The sequence below is a fragment of the Cervus elaphus genome, chromosome 15 (assembly GCF_910594005.1).
Source record: "Cervus elaphus chromosome 15, mCerEla1.1, whole genome shotgun sequence".
Classification (NCBI taxonomy): Eukaryota; Metazoa; Chordata; class Mammalia; order Artiodactyla; family Cervidae; genus Cervus; species Cervus elaphus.
Window position 1 is genome coordinate 57,189,045 of NC_057829.1, and position 21,499 is coordinate 57,210,543.

Sequence of the window (21,499 nt, forward strand, 5' to 3'; positions counted from 1 at the left end):
TTAACATTTTTCTCCCTGTAATGCTCAGGACAAATCTTTCTGGATCTGGGGTCAATGACAACACACAGCAAGGAGTTCAGCCTCTAACATCAAGATTTCTATTTTACCAGTGATCTGCTCTTAAGATTGTGAAATTGACTCAAGGGGTAACAGTAAGTCACTGTTACCTAGATTCACTTAAAAAAAAAAACAAAAAACCCACTGTTTTTGCATTAGGAACAACGAAAAAGAAACGTTGTCAAATCGGGATGTTGAGAGGCAGGTTGAGGATCGGCCACTGAAAACTGTAAAAATAATACAAATGCAAACTGCAGAGGTGAAAATGAGGCAATTTATTGTAAACAGGATTACCCTAGCACTCCACCACCTACTGACTGTGTCACATGCTCTCTCTTCCACATCAACTCGTGAAAAAGACTTTTTAAAAAGTCACGGGTAACTGACACCTGAATGTGTTTCACAAATCTCCTTTATGCTGAGGAAAGAGCAGTGTCCAGGTAGTCTGTTATTGCTCGTGGACTAGTTTGGACCTACTGAGCTGAATGTGTAAGTCAGCCTGAGGGAGCCAACAGTAGCTGGAGAGCCTACGTGTACAGCAGACAACACTGGAGCACGCTCACCAGCGACCTCCCTTTCCTGGAGACTACCTGGGACGCCTCTCAGAGCTCTTCACGTGACCTTCTCACAAAAATGACACTCAAATTTCACCCCCACCTTTTTTTGTAAAGAGCTAAGTTACCCGATAGCACATAATTTTCCACAGAAAAGGTTTAGGTGGGTTATTTACTCTTCCAGTGGTAGATTTATACACTCAGGACTCATTTTCGACCCCTCTCATATATATTTGCAGTTTGATGAAAAGCTGCATAGTCTACAAATGCATAAAACCAGAAGGGAGTGATGGTGACTCACACACCTTCTGATGGACAAAGACAAGCTTCGTACAAGGAAGCTCTTGAAGGTAGGGATAAAAAGACAGTTACAGCACCACATTTATCTGACAGTAGAAATGGAGCCCCGCTTTCAAAAGCAGCCTCCACGGTTGTGATTATCATTCTTGCCCCAAATTCAGACTATTTGGAAAAATGGCGAATGTGAAACTTAAGATGTGAAAGAGACGTGACTCTACAGAAAGAAGTCCTGGTAAATCGACTCACATGGAAGTAAAATGTCACTGGAAAATACCATTCTTTACTTCGCCTGAGTTAGTCAACAACAGGACCACTTATTGTTACTAGTGCTTGTGTGTTTCCAATTTCTTTTTAAGTTTTAACAACAGTAAATATTTCAAAATGGCTGTTAAATATACGGTAACAATTTCATCTATAATTGTATCTCATGAAGAAAAATTATTTTTTAAAAGCTCACTCCAGTCATCATCTTTGTGTTTGTATGTTTGTGTTTATATATTCAAAAAACAACTCTTAAGGCAATATTAGACTGGGAGCAAAACAGGGATTTAGTGTCTCTATGGAGATCACACTATTTAAGAATCCAAGGCTTTCCTTTTTGTACCCCCCAAAAGGTGTCTTTGTACATGTTGCCTTTTATATTCACAATAGTGCAGATATTTTGGTTGGTATACTGACTGCGATTTCGCCGTAGTAAAAAGTTACAGATATTTAGAATAGCTGATGTTGGAAAAGCATGTCACACACTCAGTGGGATCTGAAGTTGACCCTATTTGTCTTTGTTAAATAAATACAGCAATGTGTTGATGGGAAAAAAGTGACACTGATGGAACACCGCAAACCAAGTATGAACAACAAGAATGTCAATATAATTCAACCAGAAAGAAACAAATCACAGTAATCCTGAGAAGTTCAGTTTGGGACAAAATTGATGTCAGGTAAGTCTGTATTTCTAGCACTGTAAATAAGTAGGGTGTTCTAGAGTTTTCCAGCATTTTACTAGTTTGAATAAAAAACATGTTCAAATTTTATAAAAAGATTAAAACCATGCCTTAATCAGCAATTTCACTAATAAAAGAAAATTACATTGCTTTGTTCATTATCTGCCAAATGTAATGTTCTCCATTATTTACATGAAACTATTAAGTAGAAAGCAAAATTGAGAATCAATTTTAAAAATGTATTACCTTTCTATATGTTTTGAAGTCTTTTCTGTCAACCTAGAGGCTTTTAGAAAAAAGCTAACATTTTTCTTCTGACAAATGACTATTTTACAGAATAAGGAAGGAAGATTCTATAGGAATATCATTCATCATTTTAAGTATTGTTATATAAGGGACATTTCTCTTAGTAATGAAAACTTTTAAAATATTTAAGAGTCATGTATTTTAAAAATATTCTACATCTATAAGATTTTGTAATTTAATTACTCTGGATTTTTAATATTTCTACATAATGACATTTGACAAGTTTTTTTTCTTTTTTTCCTCTGTCTCTCTAATAGTGAACAAGAAACTATTAAAGTGGCCAAGATGGTTTTCCTAGCCCTTGGAAGACTCAGGAATGCATCCACTTGCACTTTCCCGCCCACGGGGAATCTTCAGAGTTTTGCAGCCATGAAGTTAATATGCGGTTTCACAAGGGGGAACAGTGGCAAACCACGCTTGAACTCAGTCATGTTCTGAATCACTTCAGGCTGCAAAAAAAAAAAAAGTTTTCTCTTAGTGTATTTATGCAGACTGAACAGGATATAAACTTTATTTTTGCATATACACACTAGTTTCTGCACCATGTATTACATATTATACCTGCTGACTCTCTTCCTGGATCAGTAGGGTCAGAGGGTCTATGCAGACCTATGGTGAGAGTTCCCAGTGGGTCTCTGGGTTAGAGGGAAGACTTCTGGCTTCCCCTAGGTGCTCAAGGTCGGGCACACCAAGGGCTCAGGACTGTGGCTTGGGTGGAGTGGCAGAGGACAGTGTGCCCACCTGGCAAGGGCCTGCTTATATTGCCAGCTTCCTCTTCTTCCAAGTAAATGCCAACTGTTCAAAATGATTAAAATTCACAAGCGCCAAGGAAAATGCGGGGACAAATGTGGCTGGAGATGACTCACTGCAGAGTAACACAACTGTTCAAGCTAGTAGATGAGGCCGACAAGGGCAAAGCCACTGGTTTTCCCAGCTGAAGAGTGAAGGAATGGCAACCTGGCCTTTAAGGAGGACCTGAAGTACATGCCCCGATACCTGGTGGCCTGAAACCTCTGGGTCTTATGTGTCCTGGTGAACAAGCTCCTTTTAAGTAGGAAGTCCTCTAACAGTGCAAGCTAACACGACATTTATGTTTCTTACTTGTGGCAAGGCTGGTGCTTGTGACAAATTTATATCATTTTGACATGGGAACTCTCCAACCACAGGACCTATTTAAAAAAAAAAAGAAAGGTTTAATGCTTTGCACTCACCGCTATTTGTACACAAGAGCAAACAAACCAAACCAAACCAGACTCAGCTCACTAAAAAACTGCCCCAGGCCCAGTTCATGTCCTCTCGGATCCTTCCAGGCTGTGTGCTCCCAAGGCCTGTCAGCTTGTCCTGCCCCCCGTGCAGAAGGTCCCCAGCGATGGTTCAGGACCTCATGGTGCTCTAACAGCCTTGGCTGTAGCGGCTTTACTGCCCAGCTTTGACCTCACTGGTCCCTGAGGCTCTGGCCACCAGAAAGGACCCAGTAGAACCACCAAGAAAGTCGGGGGAGTCATCGGCCAAGCTGGTCAGAGACAGGAGATGAGAAGAACTGGGCAGATAGACTGCTCGCCTCCCTCCCCACATGCAGCGGCTCCATATCGCTCCTTCGGAGATGTCCTGCCAGCACTGGCTGTGTTCTCTGACAGAGCTGTGGCCAGCTCGGCACCATGCCATCTGGTGCCGGCTCGCCCCTTCACGGTCTTGTCTCCCTTTGCCCCTCCCTTTTGCCTTGATAGAGCAGACCCTGTCTCCAGGTAGCTCCCCTTCTGCGCTCCTTTACTTCCTAGTGCTCTCTAAGGGATGTGGCTACGGCATGGGATAGCTATCATGTGCTGAAAAACACCCTTTTAAAAAGTCACTTCTCAGTACTTACAAGAATCCATTTCTCTGGCAAGAACATGGACGGATACCTTATGTCTCCTCGGGGCATCTACCGCCAACATTTCCTGGATGGGAAGGAGAGCAAGGTCATGCTTTTGCCCCACTAGGGAACTTAAAATGAGGTGCTGTCTTACGACCATAAAGAGTGATCCTGCACACAGTCAGAAACAGAAAAGATGTGTCCCTTTCTCTCCCCTCACTTACAGTATTTCATTTAAACTCTACAAACATTAGGAGGGTAGGCATCGTACAGATGAGAAAACTGGAGTGTTCATGCTCCTATGACTAATAGGTACCTGGACTGGAATTAAAAACCCAGCCTAGTACTCATCAGGGTGTGACCAGGGCTGCACCCAGTGATCTGAGGTGTGTGCAGAGACAATGGCCTGAGCTTAGGTAGGGGATGACCACAATGCGCGCTCCCCAGGAACCTCCCCAGGTTCTGTACCAGGGCACTGCTGCGGCTCCTCCCCTACCAGGAGAGGAGAGAAATAACATCTCTTGACTGTCGCCTTGTATCAGCCTCTTTCCTGTGTTAAACCAGTTGATTCTCTTAAGCTAAGCATCACCATGATTCCTATTCTAGAGACTCAGACTCTACGACACAGAGAGGCGTAACAACTTGCTGAGCCACACAACTCATAAGGGGATGGGGTCAGAAGTGAGTATGCTCGTTCTCTCAATTCCACCACATTGCCTGGAGGGACTCCCTTTAGTCATTACCAAGAATGCCAGGAGTGGTACGCTGGCAGAAGGATCCTGTGGGGAAGTGTCTCCTCACTCTTCCCTTAATGATAGGTCCATATTTATGTCTTTTCCAAAAGGAAGACTCAAGTTGTGATGAAGCTTCTCCTGATGCCTCAGCCAGAAGTAATATTTTGTATCCTCAGAGGAAGAGACTAGCAGCAAAGTCAGACTGACTCACAGTTATTTACAGAACAGTTACTGTAAGCCTGGTCCTGTGCAGCTGCAATGGAAGCCGTGCTGAAGTTGCAAAGCAAAGCTGGCAGAACAGCCTCTTTTAGGAGCTCAGCCCAGGTTTGTCTCATCTGAGAGCATCTTACTTACTGGAGTAAAGTTTGCTTCCAAAGATGTATTCTTTCTTTTTTTTTTTTAATTTAAATTTATTTAATTGGAGGATAATTGCTTTAAAATATCGTGTTGGTTTCTGCCATACATCAACATGAATCAGCCATAGGTATCTACATATGTTCCCTCCCTCCTGAGCCTCCTCCCCACTCCTACCCACCCCAAAGATGTAAGTCTTGATCTCTTTTCACCCAAACCCTCATTGCCCTCTTAACCTATATCAGTTACAGAACATCCTCTTCAGTTTCAGACTGTTCAATTTCCTGACCAACTTTGGACAATCCTCATTTTTCTAAAAACCAACCAATTGCATTTTCTTGCAAACTCTATTCTAAGGAACACTAGAGTCCCAAGAGACATTTATAGGTATTCTGTACCAAAAAAAAAAAAAAAAAGTGTCCATAGTGAAATCAGTTTAGGAAATATTTTGTTATTCAAAACTAAACAAATATTGGGCTAAATAAATCTTTACTACGGGGGTTCCTAGAACTTTTTTTTTTTTTTTGCTGCATTGCATAGTATGCAGGATCTTAAGTTCCCCAACTAGGGACTGAACCCATACCCCCTGCAGTAGAAGTACAGAATCTTAGCCACTGGACCACCAGGGAAGTCCCTCTTAGAATTTTTTAAAAAGCTAACATGCTCTGTGATTCCCCAAGAATGAGAATAAAGAAGAGTCATTCTCAAACTTACATGGTCACAAAACTCTTTTTTCCAGGTACCCCATTAGTATCTTATAGGACACGCGTATATTAGGGAAACCCTGTTCGTGATTTAGTGTAAGCTTGGTAATAAATACTCTCACTTTTTAAGACAAGAAAGTCACCTTATAACTGTTATTTTCACAAATTCAATAATCAGGTACCACTTGTAATTTCAAATAATAGAATTTGTTTCAATATAGAATAGAATACAGAATTTAGAATATAAAATTTAGAAATAGAATATAGAATTTAGAAATGGAATTTGTTTCAAATAATAGAATATTATTTCAAATAATTTCAAATAGAATTTCAAATAATAGAAGGAAAGATAAATCATCATTTCTTCTGGAAACATCACAGTATGTTATATTAGGTCATCATTCTTTTTGAACACACGTAACTAATAAACATCTTAAAATACAAGTCTTAGGAACCAAAAAGTGCTGAACATGAGCACCCTCTTTTATAGGCAAAATGAGAACAAGTAACCAACCTCACAAAGTGTAACAGTCTTAAGTAGTAAATCAATCACAATTAGTACTTACTTTATAGTATCAAGGAGGAAAACATACTCTTATTTGAAGCATTCTGATTAAACTATTTAAAAACCCTAAGGTTGCGTATTACTAATAAAGTGATAACAACAATAGAGACTATTCAGTAAATGCTGCTAAATGCCAATCACTTTACATACCTCATTTCAATGAATACTCCAATTAACCTCTATTTCATAAATACGGAAGCTTACAGAATTTGGCCAGGGTCACAAAGCTAGCTAGCTGGTGACGGAGCTGAGCCCTGAGTCTGTGCTCAGGGGCCATATGCTCCCGCTCCTGCCCCACAGACCACGGAGTGAGGCCAGCAGTTCTGAGCAGGGCTTGGGACAGCTTTCTGCCTGGCAGCCGACACGTGGGAGCCCTGCTCCCACACCAACTCTGTCCCTCACAGTCCCACCGCACCTCTCTCTCCACAGACACAAAGACTACCTGCGCTTATACTGAGCTGCACGAAAAGCATAAGATGTTATGGGAAAACCCATACAAATGTTTTGGCCAACCCAATATATCAGAATAGATTCTTATATAGTTTTTATTTTTTAAATGTGTGTTTTTATTACATACATACATACATACACATATACAGATATTTTAATAGATTTTATTTTTTAAAGCAGTTTGGGTTCACAGCAAAACTGAGTGAAAGGTACACAGGTTTTCCAGATATGCACTATCCGTTCACAGGCCTAGCCTCCCTCTTGTCAAAATATGTTTTTTAAAAGACTATCACTGCAGAAGAGCAAGAGTCATTTAGGATGGTGACTTGACCAGTCAGTCATTTCCACAGTCAAAAACGGCTCAGATCCCATTGCTGAGAAAGGTACCTTCAAAATACTGTCATTTACTGTCAAATTTTGAACCTAAAATTGCTACTTTCTTTCTTCTTGCTAAGGTGTTACTGGCTGTATGAATATCTGTTTGCACATACAGAAACCAGGAGCCTTTTCGTTTTGCACAGGTTCTGGGGGGAGAATAGGTATAATAACGGGTAGATGGTGCAAAGTCACCGTTTCCTCTATGAAAGTATCAGCACTTCCAACTCAGGAGTCATTTGCTTTTCCTTACTCTCCCACACAGCACCAACAGCAGGGGATTAGAAATGATTAGCTTTCACTGCACAACTAATTTCACAAAGTCGCTCTAATGAGAACTGCAAACACGACTCTTGTATTGACAGCTAAGATATACCCCTGAAAAATGACCTTGAAAAGCAGATACTATCCCTTCCAGAGAAACCAGCACAAGGCAGGACTGAACTCCTGATGAAAAACGCGGTGTCTAATACATCAGGTATGAACCAGGAGATGTGGCTAAGGACACTAGGTAGGGTATAATTCTAAGGCACTATGGTAATTACAGAGTAGAATTTTGTTCCTTGCCCTAAAAAATAGACATAAAAGTATTTTACACAAATTAGATGCCCCAGTACATTACAAAGAATATATGTAACCCCTTAGGTACAGCTCTATTGCTACATAAATTTTTAATCTCTGCACTTAGCATGGTTATTACACACATTCTATGCCCATTTAAAATTTATGTTACCCTTCTATAAATTCTGTTACGGTGGGGAAAATTTAGACAGTATAAACCTCTTAGAGCAGAACTGGGATAACTTTAATGGCAGTACCTCTCTTTTCTCCTGATAAACTTTATTAGGCACTTAAAACAACAATATCTCTAGTGTGGAATTAGCAGATATAAATTACTATATATATAATAGACAAACAATTAACATCCTACTGTATAGCAGAGGGAACTACATTCAGTTAACCTGTAATGGAAAAGAATATGAAAAAGAATAACTGAATCACTTTAGTGTATACCTGAAACTAACAGAAGGAAAGAAGAGGAGAGAGGCGATTGCTAAAGGCTTTGGGGTTTCTTTTTGGGGTGAGAAAATTTTTCAAAATTCTTAGGTGATTATGGTCATACTTTGTGACTAACGAGTGACTATGAATATACTAAAAACCATTGAATTACACATTTTAAATAAATGATTGTGTGGTATGTGAATTAAATTTCAAAAAAAAATAAAAAATAAAAAAGGAGTTAAGTGCTTTGGAAAAAAAAGGCGAGTGGTCATTTATTTTTAAAAGGAGCCAAGGGTGCATACTAAGTTGCTTCAATTGTCTCTGACTCTTTGCGACCACATGGAATGTAGCCCACCAGGCTCCTCAGTGACACCTAAATCAGTGGAGAAGATTTATAGTTGGCAGAGATTGGAAAATAATCTGATTCTCAAGTTCTATTTGTTTTCTTTACTCTTTCTTTCCATGATAAGCTCACCAATGCTCTCTGTGGGTTGGCGTGGGGAAAAGAGAGAAAAAACAAGAGGGTAACCTAAGTAGGTGGTCTGGAAGCTGGGAAGGGCCACCATAGTCCTTGGTCCAGACGGAGAGGAAAACAATACTAAGTTCAATAGGGACTGTCTCTTTTTCCTAACAGTTATAAGTCTTGAAAATACTTAAATCCATAAAAATGCCTTCATAAATCCTGCCTGAATGGGTTCAAAGTGGCAACACACAACATAAAGCATGTAACATTTTCTTATTGGTCAAAGTCTAAATATGTAAAGTGAATTTACCTTATAGAATTTGATAATATCTTCCTTGGTAAGTGTCTTCAAATAGGCAACTTCTATATTATCTGAAAAAGAAATCAAACAAGAATTTATTAAAATTTCCATTTTAAGCAGCCCAGAATACTATACTAAATGACAATATTCTTCACTCCAACACTCTTAAATATCCATCTTTTTGAGTGATCAATTGCTCTAGAAAGTAGTAAGGGAAAAAATTTCAAGTAAAAAGTAAGAGGATACCCTGGCTCTCTATGGGTAAGCTGTTGGTTCCTGGTCTAGTCACTTCAGGTTTTTTGAGCCTCAGTTTCTTCATCTGGAAATTGGGTATAAAAACCACCTAATTAAAAAAAAAAAAAAAAAAAAAACCACCTAATTGACAATCACATAATACCAGGGTACAGGGCAAATGCTCAGTAATTGGGAGTTACTATCATCATTAACAGTGAATCCAACTGCTAGAAAAATTACAGATAAGGAAACAGAGGCCCCAGAAAGGCAACCTGGCTGAGATCTTTGGCTTGTCTGTGTCAGAATGAGACTATGACCCAAACCCTCTGACTTCGAGTGTAGCTGAAGTTAATCTCTGCTCTAAGGTAAAGGACCCTGAGAAGCAGGAGATTTTGGGGAGTATAGCTCTTCTAAATCTAAAAGCACTGATAAATCTGGGGAGATCCTTAGAGGCAGATGCTTGAACCCTGGTGCCTCTAGGACAGCACTTGTCTCAAGAGAGTTCAATCTGCACATTTTCTGTTTAGAGCTATGAGAAATAGATGCTTACATATCTGTGCTCAGAGTCTCAGAGACATACCGAATAAAGTGAAATCAGATTTACTATTAGCGCATTGTGATGAGATACAGATAGATTCAGCCCTAGTTTGAGAGAGAGAGAAAAAAAAAGTTTCTAATAGGAAATTGTTGTTACATTAAATATAAGTCCTTTAGAAGTGCTACCACCTCGTCCCAAACTGTCCTGAAACATCACCTATGAAATGAATACCCTTTCACAGAATGGCATCAACGCCCTCAAATGTTTCACTTCCATGCCGTGAATATGGGGGCCCTGATCATGCCTTACCTCTGTCAAAATTGTACTGCTGGGAGATGATCTCCCCCCAATATTTAGCACACTCTGCAGATAGCTTCTTTGGTTTGTCTAGTCGACGGATTGCTAATGCTTGGATGTGTTTTTGGAAGGCCTCTTCTGTCATGTCCTCTATGGACTTTTCCATGGTAATTAAGAAAGCTTCCACTCTGCTTTCTAGGTAATGAGGTGGCTTTTCTGACTGGATGATAAACCGTAAGCCCTGTATGCCGTTGGCTCGGCGTGGCCCACTGAAGACAATATAGCCTGAAACACAAACACCAGCCAGTCAGGACCATGGCATCTCAGACATGGGTCACTTTTAATCTTTCAAAAATTATCCTGTCAAAGCAAATACAATCTACTTTAGGACTTTATATTATTCACCTCTGAAGAAATCAGCAATGAAAATATCTTCAGTTCCTAAGGACAGGGCAGAAGAGCTCTCTGAAGAACAGTTAGAAAGCTGAAGGTCACAAACCCCTATTCATTATTCAACATTCCCAAGCACCTCACTGTCTTGTCAGTTAATTCCCTTCAATCCATGTTAAAGTTATTCTCATCCCTATGAAATGCTGGACTCATTTCATCCCCTAACCACTGTCCTAGCTTGGTTTCCTTTCACATCCAAGCTCCTTATGTGAACTTGCCTTCACTATTGCATTTCTTGTTAGATAACCTACCCCTGGATCAACTTCATTCAGGTTGCAAATCTTTAGAGATCAAGTAACTGAAGGTCATGTTCCCATTGTGAGCTCCTCTGCTACCTCCCATCTGTATCGTTCCTAGACGCACTTGTGGCCTGCCTCCTCTGCTCTGCACCACACCTCACTACCTTCAGCATCGCCTTTAGAGTTTGAACACTCAGTAGCATTTGCTACACTGTACTACAATTATTCCTTACAGGTCTGCCTTCCTGATGAGACTGTAAGTTCCATGAAGGGAAAGACCATCTAAAACTTACCCATTTTTGCAGTCCAGCATCTATTATGGTGGTTTAAAAAAAGATTTAAAAAGTTTAAAAGTTTAAAAAAGTTTAAAAGTTTAAAAAAGGATGAGTCTCTTAAAGAGACTCATCCAAATCCTATTTCATTGGTTATTCATTGAGCCTGTGTTTTTTTTTTTTTTTTTTTTTTGATTCATTGGTTATTCAAAGCACATTACTGGGGCTTGCATTTTTTGATCAAATTGATCAAATTTTCCAGGATCTCCAAGGCTTTTAACAGTGCCTAAAACTGCCCGAAACATTTCCTCAAAAGACACTTACTGTGACTTCTTCTATGTGCCCCGGGCTTGGGATACAAAGATGAATAAAAAATACCTGACCTCTTAAGGAACCTAAAATTCAGTAAATCTAAGCATCTCTGGATGGCTTCTTTCCCACCTTGTCACCCGCAACAGCCTGCCCTTAGCATCTGTTTCCCCCACCCAAAATGACCTCTGTATAGATATATATGTGATGGAAACACACGTCATCTCCTTAAGAACTGCTCTACTGTCCATGAGATAGTAACTGCTTATCTTCTAGAAGTGGAGTCCGCACAAGCATCCTGACGGGGGCTGCACATGTGGGGGGCGTTCTTGAGGACAACAGCTGCTCCTCAAGGAGGGGCCCTGCTGCCCTGCTGCCCACTCACCCAGCTGCTCCTTGGTGCGCAGGGTGTTGAAGCAAGGCTCGGAGATGATCTGACAGAAGAGCTCCAGAAACATGTTCTCTGAGGTGCTCTGCATGTCGGTTTGGTAGTATATCTCAATGCCGCAGTTATTGTGGACTTCATTCCTCTGCTGATACACAAACCATCCTCCTAGGAAGTTTCAATAAGAGAGCGACATGTTCAAAAACTTCTTTAAACAAACTTACTGTTTTGTTTGTCTGTATGAAGTTGTTCAGTTTGGTTGGTGTCTTTTGGCAGTTCCAAACTGCAATTAATTCATTAAGAATGTGAAACTCAACTTACCCAAGGGAATTCTAATACAGTGATCTGTACTTGGGAGGCCCTCATAAACACTCAGTGACTTTAAAGGGCAGAACACTTGTAAAAGATCCACTTTATAACTAAGTAAATTTTAATGCTAATTGAGATCATAGTTAATGAAATCTACAATACAGTGTACACACTAAATTAGAACTAGCTAATATCTTTTTTTTTTTTTTTTAAATAATTATTTATTTTTTTGGCCACACTGGGTCTTCATTGCTCCTCGAGGACTTTCTCTGGTTGTGGTGAGCAAGGGCTAACTCTTGGTTGCGGTTTGCAGGCTTCTCATTGCGGTGGCCTCTTTCGTGGCATGGTGTGGGCACTAGGGTATGCAGGCTTCAGTAGTTGTGACAAGCCATCTCAGCAGCTGTGGCACATGGGCTCAGTCACCCTGGGGCGTGTGGAATGACACCAGGGATCAAACTTGGGTCTCCTGTATCGGGAACTAGCTAATATCTATAAGAAACTCAATAGAGATACAACCTATGCTTTAATAACCATGCATAACAATTTTTTAAACCACTAGTTGTACCATTATCTATTTAGCATTCAATTCAATATTGTTTACCAACACCCACACTGAAGGTCAATTCACAAATTTATACATATGTGTACAATGCATAGAGATGCCCCAGTCTGACATCTCACTTTAGAGATGAAGAAACTGAGACCCTGAGAAGTGAGCAACTTATCCAAGGACATACAGTTGCATGATGGAAAGCTGAGATATGCTGATCAAGTACTTCATCAAAGTTATAAACAGATGGCCATGATTTATGATAACTATTTCATGAGCAGTAAATGTGACTGAGCAAATACAATGTTTAGTAATTGCCTGATTACCACATTCAATGGTTTTTGAATGGCAATTCCTGATTCTTCCTCTCTGCCATGCTATAGTGACTGAGGAAGAAGCTTAAGTTCAAAATGAGCCATCACCTGGTCTGTGATGACTGGCTATGCAGAATAGTGGCACAGTGCTCAGGTGTCTTGCAACATTCAACAAAGAGATCCTGAGGTAACGCTTTAGTAGCTGCTCAAGTGAGCCAGACACAGACCCCAACCCTTCAGAAATGTACAGCCTACCAAGGGAGATGGAGATGCACTTCAATCCCAATGTGAGAGAAGTGCTGAGTTGCTTAAAGAAGGAAAGTTCAGAAAACCTGTGCCGGGAGGTCAGAAGAGGAAGCAATTACTTTTAAAAAAAAGTTTAAGGAAAAAAACCAATGCTTCTTATCACTGGTCTAATATACTTTCCACTATACAATTCTGAACAATATTGAAAATAATGCTTAATGAGTTCTGTATCAAAAGAAACCACTGTTAATGCAAAAGTAACCCAACACTGCAAACTCCCATATATTATTATCAATTCTTTATGTCAATTCCTATGGGCTCCTAATTCTAATTTCCATTTTTTTTTATAAATAAATTTTATTACATGCTTCCCAGTCAATACTTCTTTAGTTCTGTGATTTTTTTTCACTTCTTCACTCCTCTACACTCAATTACCAGTCACTTCCCAGTATCATTCTCATCAAAATAATTGCCTGCCTCCAATTTCACCTCTTTGGCCCTCCTATAGATAATTTTCTTGCAGAATTATCTATCTTAAGTTATAAATTAGTAGAGAGTCCCAGCAGATCTTTACCATAAAATTATATTTTATCATCCGAGTGACTTCAACCCACCTGTAATCACACACAATATTATGTCAAAGCAGTCCATTCCCAAAGACAGAACATTTCCACTTACTGTCTGGGAGCTGAACTTCTCTGTACCGAACGAGCTGACTTGGAAGAAGCGGTTTCGTATGAGCATGTTCAATAAGGGTGTCTTCAACCATCTGCATGATTCCTAACGCAGCCTGTGGAGAAAGGCAGGTCATGGCACATTACAAACCCATAAATGTATCTTGATTAGACAGCAGCCCATGCAATATGAAAACAACATGTGTGTTAAATAAACTAACTAACTTTATCAAAGTGGATTTTAAACCTTAACTACATTTGATCCTGCTCAAATAGATAAAAACAAGTTGTTGATTTGCAACAGAGTCAGTAAGGTGGTAGTGAGGAGAAAGAGAGACCTAGACAATCATCGGCACCAATCTCGATGTTGGAGCGGAATTGCTGATGGAAAGTTGGTTTAAGTGAATGGCCCTCACCACAGATATTTGGGGTTACAGCAAAGCAAAAGACGTAAGCATGAGGCTTTATTCTGAATAAAACTGACCCAGGGAAGAATCCTTTCTCAGCCACTTAACAGCACCCAACCTTGGCATATTGTTCTGGAGACAAAATAGTGGAGTGGCAGAGAGTATGGGCTCTTGAGACAGACTACCATGGGAATTCTAAATTCTGTTTAGCTTTCCATGTGCTAAACACTTGGAATGTACTATTTATTTTAATCCTTGTACATAATATACTGATAAAGAAACTGAGCACAGAGAGATGAAGACACTTTCAGAAGATTATATAACTTGTAACTGGCTGAGTCAGGATTTGAAGCTGAGTCAGGATTTGAATCAGGCTGATTCCACACTATATGCTCTTATCCACTATACAGTCCTGCTGTTCTAGAGTAGGGACCATTATTCCCATTTTCTCCAGTGACCACACGAGGCAGACAACAGAGAAGGCAGCCGTGAAAGTAGGTCCACAGTTAACCAGGATCATTCAACTCTTCGTATACCCTCCCCTATCTTCCTGCAGAGGGCAGAGAAGGCCGAGTCAACACTAATGAGGCACACTGTGGTGGTTAGTCAGTGGTCTTAAATAGGGTAAAATTTCTGTTGCAATGATCCATAAAAGATTACTAAAACCTCAATCACCCACCTGCTTTGTTATATTTCCATGGAGAAGGGCTTCAATATGCAGCCGTGACAGGAGTTGAGGTATGAAGGCCTTAAGGCGAGGAAGGGTGACATCTGCAAACAGGTGTAAGAAATTGTAAGCTCCACCTATGAGGTCTTTTTTTTTGTTTTAAACTGAGATAATTTGAGACTTACAGAAGAGTTGCAAAAATAGCATAGGGAGCTCCTATATACCCTTCACCCAGTTTTCTCTAACGTTAAGACTTTTCACAACCATAGGATGCTGATCAAATCTAAGAAGTTAACACTGGGACAATACTATTAACTAAAAAATCTACTTTATTTGGATTTCAGTTTTTCCACTGGTAACCCTTTTGAATTAGTGGTGTTGGAGAAGACTCTTGAGAGTCCCTTGGACTGCAAGGAGATCCAACCAGTCCATCCTAAAGGAAATCAGTCCTGGGTGTTCATTGGAAGGACTGATGTTGAAGCTGAAACTCCAATATTTTGGCCACCTGATGTGAAGAGCTGACTCTTTTGAAAAGACCCTGATTTTGGGAAAGACTGAAGGCAGGAGAAGGGGACAACACAGGGTGAGATGGTTAGATGGCATCACTGACTCAACGGACATGAGTTTGGGTAAACTCTGGGAGTTGGTGATGGACAGGGAGGCCTGGCATGCTGTGGTTCATGGTCGCAAAGAGTCATACACAACTGAGCAACTGAACCGAACCCTTTTCTGTTCCAGGATTTAATCCACGATCCTACCTTGCATTTAGTTGTCATGAGTCCTTAGTTCCCTCCCATCCTTAACAGTGCCTTGGTCTCTCTTTGTCTTTCATAACCTTTAAGATTTTTGAGCAGTACTGCTAGTTTTACAGAATGCCCTTTATTTGGGCTTTAATGACTCAATTATTATATTGGATTTATGTACTCCTAGGAAGAATACCCAGAGAAGGCAACGGCACTCCAGTACTCTTGCCTGGAAAATCCCATGGACGGAGGAGCCTGGTAGGCTGCAGTCCATGAGGTCGCTAAGAGTCAGACACGACTGAGCGACTTCACTTTCACTTTTCACTTTCATGCGCTGGAGAAGGAAACGGCAACCCACTCTAGTGTTCTTGCCTGGAGAATCCCAGGGACAGGGGAGCCTGGTGGCTGCCGTCTATGGGGTCGCACAGAGTCGGACACGACTGAAGTGACTTAGCAGCAGCAGCAGGAAGAACAACTGAGAGGTAATGTGTCTTTCTCACATTGGGGGCACGTGATGCTGACATGCTCTAACAGATGATGAAAACACTGACCACCTCATTATGATGTTGTGTGCCAGATGTCTGTCCTGTAAGTCCTGAACCATTTTAATCTTTTGGTTGTAATTAAGTAACTAATGTATACTTTTCAAGCAACTAGGGAAAGCCACCAGGGAAGCCACCCCACTAATGCCTACTTTTCTCATTATAATTTAAATACTTATTTTGGAGGAAATACTTTGAGACTATACAAATATCTTGTCCTTACTTAACTTTTATCCACTGATTTGGTGTTAGATGGTTAGATGGCATCACTGACTCAATGGACATGAGTCTGGGTAAACTCCAGGAGTTGGTGATGGACAGGGAGGCCTGGCGTGCTGAGGTTCATGGGGTCGCAAAGAGTCCGACATGACTGAGCGACTGAACTGAACTTCAGTAAAGAAGAGTTGTCGCTTTTCCGTTAGGACACTATGCTAATAAATGCTACAATGGATGCTAATGCTAGTGATTAAAATTTAAAGACAGACATAGGAAGGGAATTAACAAGTGCTTACCATGTATGTATGCATCAGGCATTTTATAGATGTTATAAACTATAAATTACATGCTATTATTTCTGATTTTAAAGGTGAGAAAACTGGAATTCCTTGGCAGTTCAGTAGTTAGGACTGCATACTCTCATTGCCAAGGGCCCAGGTTCAATCCCTGGTCAGGCCACAAGCTGCACAGTGGCCAAGGCGGGGAGAAAGGTGAAGATACTAAACTTAAGAGAATTTAAATTTCTTGTCCAAAGTCACTAAGCTAGTAAGCTGCAAAGCTGCATTTGAATCTTGACCTAATTCCAAAGTACATATGTGTTCCACTCCACTGCACTGCCCTAGAAGGCCCTTTCACTAGACCTCCTCAGCACTCAGTCTCTTTGCCACTACAAAAATAATCTGCTTACATTTATGCTTTGCCAATAGACTGGAGCACCTTGATCCAAGAAACCCCACCTTACTGATCATTTTTTTTTTTTTTTTTTTACTTTTTTTTTTTACTGATCATTTTTAAATCTCAAGCACCTGCAGTCTGGTACCTGGTGCCGAGCAGGCAGTCAGTAAATGCTGTTCTAGTTAATCAACTTTATAATCTATATTCCTAACCAGTGCCTGAGGCAACCAATAAAATAATGACCTTGAATACTTTGCTCCTGACTTGTCACTGAAGACATCAAAGGCACAGTGATACATAATAAGTAATGATTTGTCATAAAAGATTATTAAAAATTCAACAGTATTCTTTTTTCTTATTACTGAGCATGTAGGAAGGAAGATTAATTGGTAGCACAGTGCTGAGAAGTGGAAAAGATAAAACAACAATAAAGGATGATATCAGTCTACATTCTTTCCAGTAAAACCCTGGAAGTAATTTCATTCCATTGAATAGACATTCGTTAGACACACACTGAGGGCATAATATGAATACTAAATAAAAAGAACAAACGGAAGGCATAATTCACTGCCCTTGAGGAATCTAGGACTTTCAGGCAAAACCTCTGAAAATTAGATTTAACATTTTAGGAAAAAAGCAACAAAAGATGACTCTTTAGGCTAATTTACATAATTTCCACTTTTTAACCAAACTGACTAGATCTACAGATGCTGAAGCATTCTTTCTATGTGATAAGACTTTTCTTTTAAGCTCAGCCCTTTATTCCTTTTCTGAAAACTTCAATATTAACAAGGTAAATTCTTGGGTCAAAACACTGTCATTTGCAGAAATCCATGAACAGTAGTAACTAACTGTTGTAGGTCCATGTTGAAAAAAGCAAATATGGTTAAACTGCCTGAATACAAAAGCCACTTCAAAGGCTACCACTGTTTTTGTCAAAAAAAAAAAAAGAAAAGAAAGAAAGTATACACAGCTGGCTTTTTTAATGGAACTATAAGTTATTAGAAAGCATAAACAGTAGGTAATAGGATAAACCAAAATGATTTTAGAAAACAATCAAGAAAGCATCAAGTTATAAGCAGAAAGAGTCTCACCATCCAGGGCTTCTTTTAATTCATCTTTAGTCCAGGCTACTTCAGTCATCAGCAAGCGGAGGTAGTACATGGCGTGTTGATGAGGCTGTTCAGCTCGGAAATTGTTAAGAGATCGCATATACTAGTGAGGGAAGACAGGGGTCTATTAATTTCATCCCATCCTTTTAAAATCATTTCCAAAGAGCAGCTATAATCAAACTTCAATTTGCATAAATTGTGTGCTACTGGGATGTGGGATATTGGCTTCTTCCTCCTTTTTGAAGTTATGTGATTAGACAAACTCCCCTCTGATCCTTAAAATAAAGAGCATGCTTTTCCTTTGTCTAGCCTGCTCCCTTACCCCCAGCATCTGACATGTACTTCCTTCACATGTACAGCCTTCACTGTGGGACCTCATTCATCCCTCAGAAGCTATCCCCAGTTTTCAAGGCCTCCATCTCTTGGCATCCTTTAATTCTTCACTACAACGTCATCCCCAAAGCCTAATCAAGAAACATGGCTATGTGTGTGTGTATATATATACTACTGAATCTTCAGTTGAAAATTGATGATAATTTCTCTGGGTGTACAATGAAGGTCATAGTTTGGCTTTTAAAGCAGCTATACATCCCATATATCCACTACTGGGCCAGCTATGAGTTGAATTTAAGTGGCAGATACATCAAGCCTAAATAGTCTGCCCTAATGTGACAAGGCTATCATGTCAGGCTGAAGTCCCAGCCTGTAGAATCAAGCTTCTTCTTAAATGGAGGTTGAAATCTTAAAATCTTTAAGGAGTCCCTGAAAGCTACTAGATCTACCTCAGTTTCCCTTCTGAAAGAAAGTGCATTCCTAGCTCTTAGGCCCTATAGAGAAGAAGGCCAGGTGTTCACCAGACTCTCCCAGGCTTTCTTTCTGGGAAAAATATAGGATCTAGCAAAGATAGGATGAAATGACTAACACAGAGTTATGAATGCTTCTTTTCCTCCTCACCTCTTTCTCAACAATGTTCATAACATGGCAATATTACCTGATGAATTAAAAAAATAAAAATAAGTTCAGAAAACTTACTGCCTCTTTGATAATTTCAAATCTTTTTTCATCAATCTCAAAGGTAGCCATTTTCTCAATGATCTTCTTTAGCAAAATTGGCTGCTTGTCATTGTAACCTTTCACCGAGAGCTACAGAAAGAGTTCAGGATATTAAAAGTCTAAAAATACCATGAAACAACTTAAATTTGACTTTTAAACATTTAGGAAATCCCCAAACCAGGTGTATCAAAATAAAAATAAAACAAGTTTAATGAATTTCCTTTCTCATAAATATAGTTTAACATTTAGGAAGATAACATTAATCATCTTTATTTACTAAGACCCAAAAGCATATTTTTGCTTTTCCTAAACAAAAACAATAACAAGAAAACTTACCTGGTGCCAAACTATGGCAGCACACACTATATCATCAAAATTCAAGTTCTCATTAAATCACATTAATTATAGAATGTACTTTAAGTTTAATGTTCTAAAAGAATTTCTAAGGAATGGCAGGCTTAAGGTTTTTATAGGTGTGTTAAGAAGGTAAACATCATAGGGGAATATTATCTAGCAAACTATTGGATATGCCCCCAAAGTATTTATATTTAAATATTTCAAAAAATCATCTTTTAGGAAATCAGGCAGTCCCAATTTCGTATTATGTGGCATTTTGCCACTTTCCCTGTTCTGAGCTGCCCAACAAGGATCCATATGTCATACCTCTTGCTTGTTTAATGAGTTCTGCTGATGTACCAAAAGCTAGTGGCAAAACAGATGTGAAGTAAGGATACCCTGTATGTACCACCTGGATTTTGCCTGAGGACAATTTAATAGTCTCTGAAACCATAACATTTTGAAAAGCAGGGAAAGCCTATTTTCTACTGTATGTTGCCACATGGTGGCACCCACAGCAGTAGAGAATACACTGCAACTAGAATATCTCTGGAAGTCTCTACCTGATGAAAACTGATAGGCAAGAACCTCAGCAAGAGTGAAGGTCACTGACCATGGAGAGCACATCATGAACTGTGGGAACTAGACTGACAACTAGCAGGAAGCCCATTTTGTCACAAATTAAAATGATTAACTGAATGGTAATATGCTACTAAAAGTCAACAGTAAAAAATTAGCCATAGATTATTACTTTCCTATTTGAACTTTACTTTGTTCCCTAGGCTCCAAATTTCCCTGGTCTCTGAGAATGGTTAAGTTACATACATTCTTATACATTAAACAGAAACTACCAGAAAAGTTACTTGTGTGAAGAAAAAAAAGTCACTGCAATAAAATTTTAAAAACCTAAGACCTTTTGTATAGAATTAGAGCACACAGCACATGCTCTCATTTTAGTTTTTATGGAAGCATACAATACATTTTCAAGAAAAGTGAAGATGAATGTGTGCCAGAAGAGGAGTGTTAATTTGGAAATGAGGTGTAAGTTTGGAAACACAAGAGAAATGATTTCAACAGAAAGGATCTAGTTATTTCTTGCGATGCATTTAATAATGCTTATTTTAAAACACATTTAAAGTAGTTAATGCTACAAAATAAATTAAATAAAAATGTCAGATGTGTTTGAACACAGGAACTTACTACTACTGTCAACAGAAAAAAAAAAAAAAAAAACAACAAAGAAGCTTATAAGTAAAACTGAGCACCACAACAGCAACTACAGGTATCTTTCACTTACAGATGCTAATATATTCAAATACATGGGAAGAACAACATGCTTTCAGGATTAATATGTTAAATGTTCCAAGCAGAAGAACATGCAAATAAATGCAGCATACATACATGTTCACAAAATGCACTAAACTCTTACTAAATCGTTTGTTAGTGGAACTAACACTAACTTGAGTTCTCCAACCATTAAAAAGGTGCAAGGAAAAAACCATCAATCTTCTTGGTTTAAAATGCAGAAGTTAATAGTTTTCCCAAGCTCAACATAATGCTTAAACGGTGTGACGCCTTTTCTTTGGTTTTCATTTTACTTACAAGTATTGCATTCATTCCTGATGCAATGCCATAGCTCAAACCTGAGAGGCGTGCTGCATATGTATACTCTTTTAAATCATCCTTCAATAACCTGATAAACAGGTATGTCATGTTGCAATGGAGAGGATCAGCATAAATGTAGCGACTAACAAAAAGAAAAACAAAAGAAATGCTTTGATACCTCAAGCAGTGGCATGGTAATGAAGAAACATGACCGAAGAGTATGAATATGCAGCCTCATGATCTAAATTTCTAGGGAAACAGTATAAGCTAACCTTCTGTTTTACAATGGCAGGAAGACTTCATTCTCTATCGTCAAAGACCAAGACTTCAGATACAGAATGGGTGAGATCTAAACCTAAATCAGGGTC

At 39.4% G+C, this 21,499-nt stretch overlaps 1 protein-coding gene across 6 annotated transcripts in view; it reads right to left on the reverse strand.

The window, feature by feature from the left end:
• Positions 1-317: 317 nt before the first annotated feature.
• The window catches only part of IDE (insulin degrading enzyme), a 93,262-nt gene continuing 72,080 nt past the window's right edge, over positions 318-21,499 (reverse strand). For 4 of the 6 annotated variants that reach the window (XM_043925165.1, XM_043925168.1, XM_043925170.1 and 1 more), the window contains 10 exons: positions 19,170-19,280; positions 18,120-18,240; positions 14,862-14,953; positions 13,780-13,891; positions 11,683-11,850; positions 10,040-10,312; positions 8,968-9,029; positions 4,023-4,095; positions 3,260-3,327; positions 318-2,607 (listed from right to left, as the gene is read on the reverse strand). In XM_043925165.1, the coding sequence (XP_043781100.1) occupies positions 2,512-2,607; positions 3,260-3,327; positions 4,023-4,095; positions 8,968-9,029; positions 10,040-10,312; positions 11,683-11,850; positions 13,780-13,891; positions 14,862-14,953; positions 18,120-18,240; positions 19,170-19,280 (1,176 nt within the window). In that variant the 3' untranslated portion in view covers positions 318-2,511. Of the gene's footprint in view, positions 2,608-3,259; positions 3,328-4,022; positions 4,096-8,967; positions 9,030-10,039; positions 10,313-11,682; positions 11,851-13,779; positions 13,892-14,861; positions 14,954-18,119; positions 18,241-19,169; positions 19,281-21,128; positions 21,274-21,499 lie in introns of all 6 variants that reach the window. The other 2 variants (XM_043925166.1, XM_043925169.1) reach the window with 1 other exon arrangement.